The sequence below is a fragment of the Marmota flaviventris genome, chromosome 15 (assembly GCF_047511675.1).
Source record: "Marmota flaviventris isolate mMarFla1 chromosome 15, mMarFla1.hap1, whole genome shotgun sequence".
NCBI lineage: Eukaryota > Metazoa > Chordata > Mammalia > Rodentia > Sciuridae > Marmota > Marmota flaviventris.
In genome coordinates, this window is record NC_092512.1 from 19,311,355 (window position 1) to 19,325,429 (window position 14,075).

The 14,075-nt window shown below is 38.4% G+C and overlaps 1 protein-coding gene across 1 annotated transcript in view; it reads left to right on the forward strand.

Annotated features, from left to right (window-relative positions):
• The window catches only part of Sntb1 (syntrophin beta 1), a 234,014-nt gene that overhangs the window by 211,205 nt on the left and 8,734 nt on the right, over positions 1-14,075 (forward strand). The window contains exons 5-6 of the mRNA XM_027949527.3: positions 8,462-8,658; positions 13,609-13,799. Of these exons, the coding sequence (XP_027805328.1) occupies positions 8,462-8,658; positions 13,609-13,799 (388 nt within the window). The remainder of the gene's footprint in view (positions 1-8,461; positions 8,659-13,608; positions 13,800-14,075) is intronic.

Consider the following 14,075-nt stretch of genomic DNA (forward strand, 5'->3'; position numbering starts at 1 on the left):
AGAAACAAATCATCTGCTCCAAGCATGGGTCCCCCTGGATAGGTCAAATTCCAGAGAGAAACCCACAGGGGAGAACACTCACTAACATCCCTGGAGAGTCACTGTCAGCCTGTGCTTAAACACTTCCACAGAAAACGTGGACACTTATGCTTATCCCTTCCTCCTCTCCATTCCTAACACACAGCCTTCTCTTTTCTAGACAAAATATTTCCAAACTATTCTCTTTATGAAGTAGTTTTGAGTAGTGTTTTGATCATTGTCTTCTCACATCATGATATTTGTATAATATTATATTCTACATTACTGGTTTCCTTTGTAATTCTACTTGCTTTCTGCATTTACAATCATTTATTCAGAGTAGGGGACTTCCCTACTCTGTAGGGACTTTATTATATTCCCAAAGGTATTCACGGAGCAAAAAGATTAAGAAGCACTGTCTTAAAGCATGGTGCCTGGAACCAAATGCTATATTTCAGGTGCTATCTGATGAGTGCCAGGGGACACAAGGTAATCACCTGCTCAATCCCAGTAATCACACCAGAGCTGTTGGCAGCTCTGGGTTGAGTTAACCACCAATTAAATTTCTAGTGGTGGTTCTACATTATGTCTCCCTCACTATTATCTTGTTGGTGGTTAATTGCAGTGCTTAGCTATCTTACATCCTAATTCTGTGGTTTTTCTTCTCAATTTTGGACCATCTACTAATTAAATGTTCATGTCCTCTACAACTTTATAAAAGTCATTGATAAAAATGTTTAGCAGGACAGGTCTGGAGATAGTTCTCTGCCTCCATCCCTAATTAAACTGAACCCTAAAAGCTATTGTCATTTAACAAAGTGAACTTTGTACCAACACTTATAATTTTAAGTGTAATATGGATATTGAAGGAAATTTTGTTGTCATGTTCTTTCTGAATATTCATTGCATCTATTACCTTTCTAGTAATTCTGTTTCTGAGTGAAATTGTTGAATATAAGAAAGCCTGCCATGAACTACTTTCTCTCCTTCTCCAAAGCCAGAAATGAATATTTTAAAAATCCATTGGAGAATCTTGGCTGGGAATAGGGTTACAGAATATATTTTATTCCAAGTTTTGAAAAGCAAGATAGAATTTCCACCTTTCCAGTCTTTTAACCTCTGACTTGTTCTCCCTGATTTCCCCAAGAATCCCCCTGAGTTTCACTTTTGGAGTGTTTGAGTCCTCCCAGAACATCTGGGTATAATCCTCCCAGGCAAGACGTGAATTCCTTTGGAGTAGGTGGTGCTTCTTTTTTAGAAATGCTACTCCCTCTGGGCTTCCATTGCACCTTCCTCAGGTTCAAGTCAGAATCATTGTTAGGCTGAAGATACAGGGCAGCTTCTATCTGCTTGTCCCAAGGACATTTAAAAGATAGCTTATGTTGTCTTTGGTATTGTTAATTAACCTTTGCTCATTTAGACCTTCAGTTTCCCATCCAAATAACTACTTCTTTTGAATACTGGTTTGACTCCTTGTAAACTTTCTCTCTTTTAGGGTAGACATGGGCCTTTGGGGATCTTAGTGTTACTTAGAAGCCACATACTGGGTTCTGAAGATCTTAAGGCCCTTGTGGAGTATTTCTTTAGTTTATGTTGAGTCAGAGTTTTCTGTCAGCCACCTGTGTGCAGATGCTCAGTAAGCACAATATTTGATAGGCATATTTCAATATTATATATCCAGAATTATTTTATTGGCTTGGCATGGGCAGAATGCAAATGCAAATTTGCATAATTTCATTCATCAAAAGAGAAACATTTCTCAGAGCAACTATAAGTTGTATTAGGCCATCATTTTTCCTCTATCTATTCCTAGTAGCTACTAAGGCTATCATGGTGGCCCACATAGCATAAGAGGTAAGGGAAAGGATTTTCAGCTTACCTCATTTAGTGGCCTTGACTCTTCTTTGAAATGCCATGAATTGTTAAACAATAAGCTCTGTTAGTCCCATTAAGGTGGTATGGTGGTGAATGTCCATAACTCCATAACCCCAGGTTATTAATGTCAGCATTCAAAATCAATTAGTGGGAGAAGGTATTAAAAAAAAGAAAGAAAACCTGTTATTTCAAATATATTTCTAGAAATTACTTTTAAAATATTTAATTAAAAATACTTTTAAATTTTTAAAATTCTTTTTAAGATATTTATTAACATTGGGATTAACATTTTGATAGTCACAAAAGCCTGGAAAATAATTTACTCTAATTCAGTCCCCTGCACTGCCCCCCACTATTCCTCTGCCTCTACTGATCTTTCTGAGATTTACTCACAGTTCTATTTTTTTAAATTAGTGTTTTGTGGATATACTAGATATTGAGATTCACTGTGATATATTCATGATTGTACATACAAAAGTTTGGTCAGATTTATTCCACTGTTTTTCCCTTATGTATTCCTTCCTCCTCCTCCTCCTCAATCCCCTTTAACTACTCTAAGCTTTACTCCCCACCTTTTTCCCTTTTTATCTCTCATTCTTTCTCCCTCCACTTCCCTTATTTCAGATTAGTTTCCACATATCAGAGAAAAACATTTGACATTTGACTTTTGGGACTGGCTGATTTCATTTAGCATGATAATCTCTAGTTCCACCCATTTACTGGCAAATGCCATAATTTCATTCTTCTTTATGGATGAGTAATTCTCCATATTTTGATAAATGAGGTTGTCTTTCTGTTTTAGTCAGATTTTTGCTACTGTGACTAAAAGACCTGACAAGAACAATTTTAGAGAAGGAAACGTTTATTTGGGGCTCATGGTTTCAGAGGTCTCAGTCCATAGACAGCTAGCTCAATTGCTCAGAGCTTAAGACCAGACAGAACATCATGGTGGAAGAGTGTGATGGAGGGAAGCAGCTCATATGATGATCAGAAGCAGAGAAAATATATACCCCAAAGGCACTCCACCCCCAGGGACCCATTCCCCCAGCCACACCGTACCCACCTTCAGTTACCACTCAGTGAATACCATCAGGAGATTAATTGATTGGAGAAGGCTTTCATTACCCAATTGTTTCTCCTCTAGACCTTATTGTATTCTTGCATTATCTTACACATGAATTTAGGGGTTTTAGACATTTCATATCCAAACCATAACACCTTCATTGTGCCAGAATTTCCCAAAAGGTTCAGATTCACCCTCTGGAGGAAGATCATCATAGTAAGCAGGTTGCCTCAGTGAGTGGAGAATCATTTCTTCACTCACCCACCTTGGCTTATATCCTTTACTGGTCCTCTGCTGGAGTCTGGCTTTGACTCAGTTCTGTAATTGAGAAATCAATTTCCTGAGAACTTGGGCTGCATCTGGAGTAAAGAGGATCCAGGAGTTTATAGGGGAGAAAGGATCTCTCCTAATTACACAGTCTCTTCAGGGATTGGACCATGTCTGCTGTGCTTACACTGAGCCTTGAGTTTGCATAGACTGTATATGGTGTGGGCTGCCATACCAAACACCATAGACTGGGTGGCTTAAACAACAGAAATTTGGTTCTTGCACCTCTGGAGGCTAGAAATTCAAGAGCAGGCGCTTCCAACGCTGGTTTCAAATGAGAGATGTCTTCTTAACTTTCGGATGGCTGCCTTTTTTGCTGTGTCCTCACATGGTTTTTGTTTCGTAGCCACACAGGGAGAGAGATCTGTTTCTCTGAGGTCTCTTCCTTTTCATAAAAGGACACAGTCCAATTGGATTAAGACCCTACTCTTACAACCCCACAATTTTAATAACTTCCTTTTAGGAGTCTTATTTCCAAATGTAGTCATATTGGGGATTAGGGTTTCAGTATATGAGTTTGAAGGGAACACTGTTCAGTCTATGACAGTGATCAATAAATATTTGCTTAAAATATCAGCTGGTGAATGGCAAAATCTTTATTCATTGATGGAATGAATGAGTAGTGATTTCCAGTGTTCTGTTGGAAGGAGAAGAGAAGGAATTTGAACAGAGCAGGAAGCTCCTCTATGGCCCCTCAGGACACCCTGAATCCAAAAGAATCACTACAGCTTGCAGGTGTCAGCATCTGTCCTATCTGTCTTTTACTGGAGGCCAGTTGTTTAGTGTAAGGGATTATTAGGCCACAGTGGAGGATCAGTTAATTTCATCCTGAGGAGGGCTGTTCCACAGCCAGGGCTCAGGGGCTGGGTGTTAAGAGCTGGATGTATTCCTTTTAGGAGAACCCAGACATAAACAAATGCAGAACAGCATAGCTGAGCCACTTAGTATTCCAGCACTGAAGTGCCACCAACACTAAACAAGCAACAAACAAAACACTCAGGACATACTGAGTCAGAATTTATATGCTTTTCAGTGTAATAGAAGCCCTGATTCTAAAAACTGGAAGTTTGGGGTTCATTTCAGTTTCATAGCTTTTTACAATCCACCTTTAAATTGTGTAGTATATTTTTTAAGAGGAAATTTTAACTAAAAAAAAAAAGAAGAAATGAAAACACCTCTAAAATTGTTTTCTTATATATTTGTTTCTAAGCTTCCATTTTACATAGTTGAATTACATATTCAAGACTCTACAATAAATATATTGACAGCTATTCCCCACACTTACATATAGTATTTATAAATAATTTGAAGGTCTATGTAATACTCCATCCAGAGGGTGTGCATCCATGCATATAGCAGATATTTGATGTATTTCACTTAATATCAATTTAGAGAAAATGTTTTTGTTATCCATATACAAACTAAGTAGCAGAAACACAAATTTGTTTTTATCTCAGAGTTTGCATACAGTACTATACTAATATTGTCATATTAAAAGAAGAACACATAATTCAACACATGTGCTATTTTTTAGATGGCAAATCAACCTTTTCTTTAATATAATTATTAGATATTTCACCCTTGGTTAGTTGAAAAATCGATCTTTCCATTTTTAATCAATAAGAATTTAGTGATGGGATGGATAACAGAACACCAACAGCCCTGTCTTCAAGGGCTCCTTTTCTCATCATTATTCCTGTACCATGCTGGGCTTCCACACCAATGACTCCTGGTACATGACATGGGTCAACCTGATACAGGGCTTTCTCACACCTTGTTACATCCTGTTAGTAATATCATTTCTCATCCTCAGAGCTACCAAGTGTGAATCTTCCAACAAATTAAATTTTCCAGTTATTATTGGCTTCAATTGTATAGTCTCTCCAGAAAAATAAATATTGGTCAGAAGTTCACACACGTACACACATACACCACATTCCCCATGAGGGTGATTTATCTTGTTCTCGCTTTGCTTCTGCCTTTACAACATATTTATGCTGGAACCAGATTGTGACAGAGTTGACGCCCTCTGGATGGAATTTCAGAGGGTGGAAAGTCAGAATGACTTAGGCCAAGCAAGGCATAAGGGAACCAATTTTTATAGAATGTTAACTACAATATACCTAATACTGAACTAAATGCTCTATATATTTTATCAAATTTAATTCTAATGCTATGGGGCAGGAATTATACTTTTAAAATAAGAAAACTGAGGGTAGGTATAAGACATGGAAATATTTATTGAGTATACACCACATGCTGATTTCTGTGCTCGCTCCAATACACAGATTATTGTATTTCATTTCAAAACACTATCATATGAGGTAGTGATTCTTAAAAAGATCTAACACATGGCAGACAGAATTGAATGGTGTCCAAATGCAGCTTTTTATGCCTGATGTACTTCACTTAATTTAGATTTAAAGAAAATATTCTTTTATTATAATTTAGATTTAAAGAAAATATTCTTTTATTATCAGTATACACACTAGATAGTAGAAACAACAATTTGCTTATATCTCAGAGTTTCCAGAAAGTACTGTAGTAATATTGTCTTGTTCAAAATAAATAAGTCAACATGTGTGTTATTTAGATTGAAAATCAACCTGTTCTTTTTATTTTTTTTAATAATTTTAGTTGTAGGTAGTCACGACACCTTTATTTTTTTATTAATTTATTTTTATGTGGTGCTGAGGATCAAACTCAGTGTCTCATACATGGGAGGCAAATGCTCCACCACTGAGCTAAGCTAAATACAACCCCAGCCCTCAACCTGGTCTTTAATATAAATATTAGATAATGCACACTTGATTAGTTGAAAAATAAATCTTTTCCATTTTTAGTCAGTAAGAACTTAGTGATGGCCTCCCAAACTTCTGTCTTGTTCAGTTTAACATACAGCCTGCCACCTGGGCCCCACTGATAGAGGTTTTAAGGTTTCAAGAAAAGAAGTGAATACCTTTCTTGTTTGCTATAGATACATTTTTCCTAATTAATTTTTATCTGTTCCTCAATTCCATTAAAATCTATATCAAACTTTGAGAGAAATCTTCCTGGTTTCTTCAGTCGTACTTGGCTTTGAATCCTCCAACAGCTTCTCAGGCTTTTCAGTCACTCTTGCTTGCTTCTTGTTACCAAATGCCCTCCTGTCTCTGGAGCCAATGGGTGTCAGCCTGCCAGGTTAAACCCGTATGGATACCACACCAGCAGCCACCTCTCTTCACACTGTCTGAGACTCTATTTCCAGGGAGATCATGGACTTCCCTAACTTTAATGAACCTCACAGCCAAAAGGCTTTTCAGCTAACCTTTTCCTTCAAACTGGTTGCAAATCACCACCTTTCCTTCCAAATTCTAACTTTATAAGCCAAAGAAAGTGCCTCAGAGTCATACAACAATCTTGTTTTTCTAGAAATTCAACAGGCTATAAATACACTTTATTCCATTGATAATTTTGTGTGACAGTATTTAGGTTTACGAAAGAAAATAAGCTTTTGTATTTCTGTAAGGATCCCACGAAATGTCGGAGAAAGAGACCACCAAGTGACCACTCATGCAATTGGCAAAAGGGGATTTATTGAACCAGCATGCTGGGGCTCTGTGCCCACTCAAGAAGGGAAAGCAGCCCAGAGCCCCGAGCAGGGGCTGAGCACTGCTTAAGTACACTTTTTGGGGAGGGCGGAGGGCTTTGTATACATCAGAACAAATCATCATTAGGCACGGGAAAATTGAATAACAACTCCTAAACATGATTGGTTCATTCATTGGCTGGAACAGGTCAGGCTGGAGTGATAGGTCATTCCTAAGGAGGGGGTTACATTTAAACTGATTGGTCCAGGTCCTGCAATGCCTACGTGCGACCACACAGAGCCCTTATTAAACAACCAATAGTCAGGGGAAATATTTACTGGGCAGTTCCAAGCATTGTCTCAACAGCTACAGAAATTTCAGGTTTTGCAGGTAGCATAGAAACCTAACAATACCTAATCCTTTACATTTTAACTCAGACCTTGCAGCTTAGAAACTTTACAACACCCGGTCTTTTACCCTTTAACTTTTACGCTTTAACTTCAATTTCTTTTACCCTTACATTTCCTTTGAGCAATTGTTAATCTAGAGGTAACAAGATCTTTGCCTAAGAAAATAACCCTCCCATCCACCATGGAGCTAGACAACTGGCATTTCTCTAGCAAATGGTAAAGTGTTGCTCTCTGTATTCAAAGATAAGGATGAAAATGCAAATACCCTGGAGAGAAGTAACATTTACAAAATTATACTCACGCTGCCCTGCAAATGATTGATATGAGAGTCTCTCCCAAAAGGAATTGAGGTATCAAGGAGCAGGAGTCTTTTCAAGGTGATGAGTGAGAAGCAGGAGCCAGCGCCTGCTCAGAAGGTGGTGCTCAGAGCGCTTTGATTCTTCACATTTTAAGTCTGGCCTTTTAGAAAATTATTTACTACCCAAGTCACATATTATGCCAAGGATAAGTTCTAAAGTCACTGAGAAAATCTTACGTAGAAAAAATAAAAAACCCTCTCTTGAAAATCCCTTATATTCCCACTAAACTACAGTTTTCTGCTGTTTCTCAAGAAGTGAAGAGTCTCCAGTGCCAGTTCTTTCTCCAGCAAGGATCAACAGACTGCATGCAGCTTCTTCAATTGAGTCCTCAGTTATTTGTTTTCATTTGAAGATCATCTGCATAACAAAAGTACCCACCCAGAAGAATATGCACTGCAGCCTGGTCCTCCTGACTACCAAAGATCTAGGGGAACTGAGTCCCACAAGGAAACATCAGATTCACTTTCCCATCTCATGTTCATGCTGGGACATGTAGAGGCTCAGGAATGGAATGCTGGAAAGAAGTTTACACAGCCATTTAAATTATCTTCTCTATCTCATTTATTTTCTTTTTTGCTGAATGAGTATAGCAGGATTTGCACAAGTTAAAGTCATTATTTGACTCCTCTGAGTTTAATAATACGTGCAGCTCTTGGAAGCTTCTTGATCTGAATCTACCTTTGGATGGGCAGAAAAACGTGGAAGGGTAGAGTGTATCCATTTGGTTTGAGATCACAAAAAATGAAAATAGATCACCAATGTGGAGCTTCTACTAGGTAATATGCCCAGTGGATAAAGGAATATTTTGATAACAATCTCTCCTTCCCACCCCCACCCCAGGCTGGTACATTCAGGTCCAGGGAAGGGATCACCTCAGGCTGGCATGGATCTGTCCTTTGCAACCCGAACTGGTACCAAGCAAGGGATTGAAACACACCTCTTCAGGGCAGAGATCAGCAGGGACCTCTCCCATTGGACCAGAAGCATTGTACAGGGGTGCCACAACTCGGCAGAACTCATTGCGGAAATCACCACCCGTGAGTACTGCTGAGGGTGGGCTGGGGGTGGGCTGGGGGTGGGCTGGCTGTGGGTTGACTGTGTCACTCTTGTAGGAAGGATACATCCGCCACTGGCCTCAAAGTAGTTCCCATTACTGGCCTTCTGAGGTACTTAAAATTTCAGAGGCAACTGTAAATTTTTCTTGACCCAGGCAATGTATGCCCAACTGAAATATAAGCAAAGGTTTTTATGGTGAAAAACCTTGCTTTGCCTTCATTCAAGAAAGCTGGCAGGTAACTTGGATCGTCAGTTACCATTTTCCTATCCATAACCAGTAGGTGGATTACTGGAAGGCAGGAACTTTGAGGCATGAACTAATAGGATTCTTATTTATAAGCCACCTGAACCGATTCAGAGTAATTTTTCACAGAATAATATTGGAAATATATTAGGTAGCTACACTATATCAATTATTGAGTAACCACTGTACACTAGGTATTTTATATAATGTCTTTTCTTTTCCCTTTTCAGTAAGAAATAACTTTTTGTGGGTTCAAGATCAATTAATGAAGGCAAAGCCAACTTTTTCAAAATTGGATAACATAGAAAGGAGATGTCAATGTAGATATTATTTTAATGTTTTGTAGAACTTTTGATTCAGGGGTGTATATGCATATGTGTGCATGTAAATGCATGGTCCTGGGTCACAATAAATTGCCTATCTAATCAAAGAGTCACAATTCCCTTGTCACCTTCACAAATCAGGAAGCAAATTCTTAAGAAAGGTTAAGTAACTTGCCAAAAGCCACACAACTAGTCAATGACAGAACAGACTTTAACAAGACTATGTCACCCTGAATTCCATTGCTCATTCACTATCCCCTGCTATACCAGTGAGTCATAGTCAGTAATTCTGTTCATGTTGCTGTGATAAGTAATTTGAATGTTGTCCTCTAAAACAGATAGATGATAGACAGCTATCAAAACATATATAAATATACAGACATATGTAGACACATATAATTTAATTCTTTAATTGGGCAAAAGGTAAAATAAGAGACTGGAAAAGTAATATGAATCTAAGGTAACATTAATAGACAAAATTCATACTGTAGAATCTTGTACCTTTGCTAAGGCAGACTCCTATTTAACCCAGAGTCCTTTGTCAGCAAGCACAATGCACAGTTGGCAGGGTCTAGAATGTTATTTTTCCTACTCCTGAGATCTAACAGGTTGTTTCTGGTTCTCAGATCTATGACCAACCTTTCTCAGGTCTCTTGGGGACACTGGTAAAGAGGGCATCATGTGAGTGACATAGCCACTCATATCCTCAGCAAGTCTTCCATTAACTCTAATTTTGAATTTCTTAGGATCTTTTTTCTTGTAGTATTGTCTTCCCTCTTCTTTTATGGTATCTCTTTTATGTTCTTTTATTTCTGTTTCTGTGGAAGCAGTACAAGGTTATAGTCACAATTGGGGTGACTATTAAGTTCTTAAATTCAAATAGGCTTGGATTCAAATTCCAGTTCTATTTTTTATTAATTATTTCCTTAATCCTTTAATCTCTTCATTTATAAACACAGGAGAACAATACCTCAGAGGTGTAATAGGAATAATAGGACTCACTTCCAGGTTTGTTATCAGTAGGTAGTATTATTAATTGTTCTTCTTATTATTATTATCTCCAGACCTATGTTGTCTAATATAGTGGCCTTTGGGTGATTATGTAAATTTTAATGATTGAAGTTTAATTATTTCCTCAGTTGTGCTAGCCATATTTCAAGTGCTCAGTAGTCACATGTACCTGATGGTTACTCTGCTGGACAATGTAAATCTGCAACATTTCCATCAGCTCTACTCTAAAGGAAGAAGATTCCCTACAAGATGTTTAAGAATGATGCTTCCAAACTTTAGCTGCAATGGAAACAATCATCATAATAATTTTATTTTTGTATCCTCAAAAACCTTAAATTGCTGACCCTCCCCACCCCCCAAAGATTCAGATTAAACAGTTCTGGGATGGGGCCTGAGAATGATATCTGATAGATTCCAGGTGGCACTGATACTGTTGGTCCATGGACCACTCTTTGAGTAGTACTATGCTAAGGTGCAACTTCTCAGGCACCAAGGAGCATTCTAAAAGAGGGAACTCATATTACCATGTATTACTTCTTGTACTACCTATTGTATTTGAAAAGTCAGATGTTTTGTAGAATTTCTGCTTCAATTTGTCCAAGATAATAAGTGCCTTCATATAATTACCTCAAGACTAATTTATACCCCCATATCTTTCCCCTCAGTATTGAAAATCCTTTGGGAATGACCCTGAAGCTTTTATCTTTGATGCCTCTGCTCTATGACAAGAAACACTAGAGTTTTGACCTGAGAGTGAAAAGGCATAAACCACCCAAACTTAATACATTTATACATGTAATGCCAGCAAATTAAGATTCCATGCAACATTTTTGGGAGTGTACTAGAAAAGAATAAAGATATCCAAAGGAATTTGGTTAAGTTGACATTCTATTTTAAATTTTGCAAAATCTTTCTGTCTTAATATGCTGAATTCCACTTCAATAGGAAAATAATGAGGCTGTTCATCAACTAGCCAAAGAAGAATAACAAAGCTAGCTGAGCTAGCTGAGTGATGTCAGAGAATAAAGGAAGCGACTAAAGGTGCAACCCAGTTACAACTTGAAAGATGCCTGTAGACAGTGGGAGGAAAGGATTTCTGTTCTAATCACAGCTTCAGTTAATGTGAATGTGTTCAATTTATCCTGTGTAGACTGAAAACATCTTTAGATAGCTGCTTCCATTATATAAAGGCCACAAATACCACTTGAGTTCAATTGGAGTTAAAATTCATCACAATCAGCTAATTGGGAATATCTGAAGACACAGTGCAAGGTTCATACATGGAGGAAGGATAAAATGACCATGTTGAGAGCTGACTCATGTATTCTGCAAGTGGTAGAAGTAGAGTCCATGAAAGAGGAGGAGTCAAGATGGCGTCATCACTACCTCTGTGCCACTATCCCTGGTCCTCCTTGGACTGGGAGGTAGGTCCAGTGCAGGGCCCAAGGTCCTGCACAGAAAGACTCGGAACTATTAGAAAGGACAGCTTCAGGAAAGATCACCCCTTAGTAAAAGTTAAAAGGTGTCTACAGTGAATCAGAGGAAGGGATGCTTTTTTCCATCAGAGCTCCAATTAAAAGCCACTTCATTCTATGAGCAAGAGAGATCCCTATTTCTTTCCCAAACTCTGACATTCATTATTCATGAAAGAAGAAACCTGAGAAACTCTCTGCTTTGGTCCCATCTCATACCCCTCCATGGGGAAGATGTGACACAGTGTGGAAAGAACTTGGATTCTGAACATTGAATGTCCCAGATGGTGACGTGTTCATCTCGCTTGAGCTTTGCAAGACCCACCTATAATATTGGGCTAAGTTCCTGCTTCAGAAGTTTGTGTTAAGGTTATCTTCAGTAAGAGTAAAGCTAATAATGGTAGAGAGTGAGTTCTCACTCAGTAGTGTCCTCCTCTTCCTCTTCCCCAAATGTCCTAGCAAAGAAAATGTCCTGGTTTCCCCCTACCTCATTTAGACGTAGATTAAGCCCCAATCAGCTGGCCTGCCAAGGCCTATTAAATATGATGTTTTGTGAGGGGGAAAAAAAGCCAATCTTATACTTAACAACTTTTTTCAGGACTCTTTGATTGTAAGTTTTAAATGATGTATTTACAACTCTTCCTAATTAGGGATTAGGGTGCTGGTGACTGTCCCCCTGTGCAGCTCATAGGCTTAAACAGCTGGACTCTTTCTCTAAATACAGTGAGGCTCCCTAATGAAAAGCAGGTGCCAGGCCTGCTTGTGAGGTTTCTTCCCTGTTCTTTTGGATGAGACATTGCCCTCGGATATCACCCTGAGATTCCTGGGTTTTTCACAGGGCCAGGGGAAGAAACAGCATTCTAATGAAAGGTACCATGTCAGGGACTCTCCCTAGCAGCAGCTTTTCCAGGACTTATGACCATCAGGGACATTAAAAGATCACCACTTTCTGAAACGAACTTTGTTAGATGTTTTCAAATAAAAAAACAGATTATTTTTTCCAATTTAGTCCTGAACTCCTTAGTATACACCATGTTAACTTTGAGAACATGGTGAGGGAATTCCCTCTTCTTTCACCCACATCAGACATACCATTGTGCGTGTGTGTGTGTGTGTGTGTGTTTGTGTGTATGTGTGTTTGTGTGGTGTCCACATGGTGAAGAGGAGAATGATGATTCAGAGGTGGCTTACTTTATTTGAATCAAATGTCTGGGTTTTTCTGGCTCAAGAGAAGGGTCATCTGGCCATTGGAAGGCAAGTGCTCCTTCCTCTTGACCTGTGCGTCATCAGATGGACAGAAAAGGAAATATTCAATGAATCTCACCCAAAGGAATTTCCTTCCATTTATATCCCTTGGTTGCTTGGGGCTAGGAAATTATCATATCAAAACAATCCAAATATTTGAATTTGACAAAAAATTATGTACATGTATAAAAATATGCCATAGTGAATTCCACCTTTATGTTTTTTCCTACAAAAAAGCACCAATTTTAAAAAAGGAAATAAATCAATAGAAGGAAGACCTGTAGGTAGAGGAAGGGAAATAGGGGGAGGGAGGAGGGGAGGAAAATAGGAGGCACTGGAGACTGAAATGGAGCAAATAAAGTTCCATGAACGTATGATTATGTCAAAATGAACCCTACTATTATATATAACTATAATACACTAATGAAAGCCTTAAAAAAAAGGGAAAAAGAAAAAAAAATCAATCCAAAGTGGATATTTTTGTGAACAACTACTATTTTTTTTTTAAATTTTAGTAAGAAATTTGTGACTACTCTCTGGGACTGAGGAAACTAGAAGTATTAAGCACCTGGGAAAATCAATTGACGGATTGATTTCCACCATTTCTATTTCTCTATCCCTCCCCCTCTCCTTCAGCCTGCACCTACAAAAACCAGGAGTGCCGCCTGACCATCCATTATGAGAACGGATTTTCTGTCTCCACTGAGCCACAGGAGGGTGCCTTTCCCAAGACAATCATACAGTCCCCTTACGAAAAGCTCAAAATGTCATCTGACGATGGAATCAGGATGCTGTATTTAGATTTTGGAGGCAAAGAAGGAGAGATTGTAAGTGTACTTCTCTTTTGACAGTGCGATTGCATTTCTTTTATCATGCAACCCACCTATGAGGAGTCCTAGACACAGGGCTAACTGTATTCACGGAGCATCTGACTCAACAAAGTACTTGCAGACCTATGTTTTATTTGATCCTTGAAAAACAGTGATTAGATTCAATTATTTCAATGTTCTTTCTTCGGCTTCGTTTTTCATTAGAAGACTGCATAAATATTTGAATCAAAGGAAAGAATCCTTTATAAGGTTAGCATTAAATTCTTATCAAAT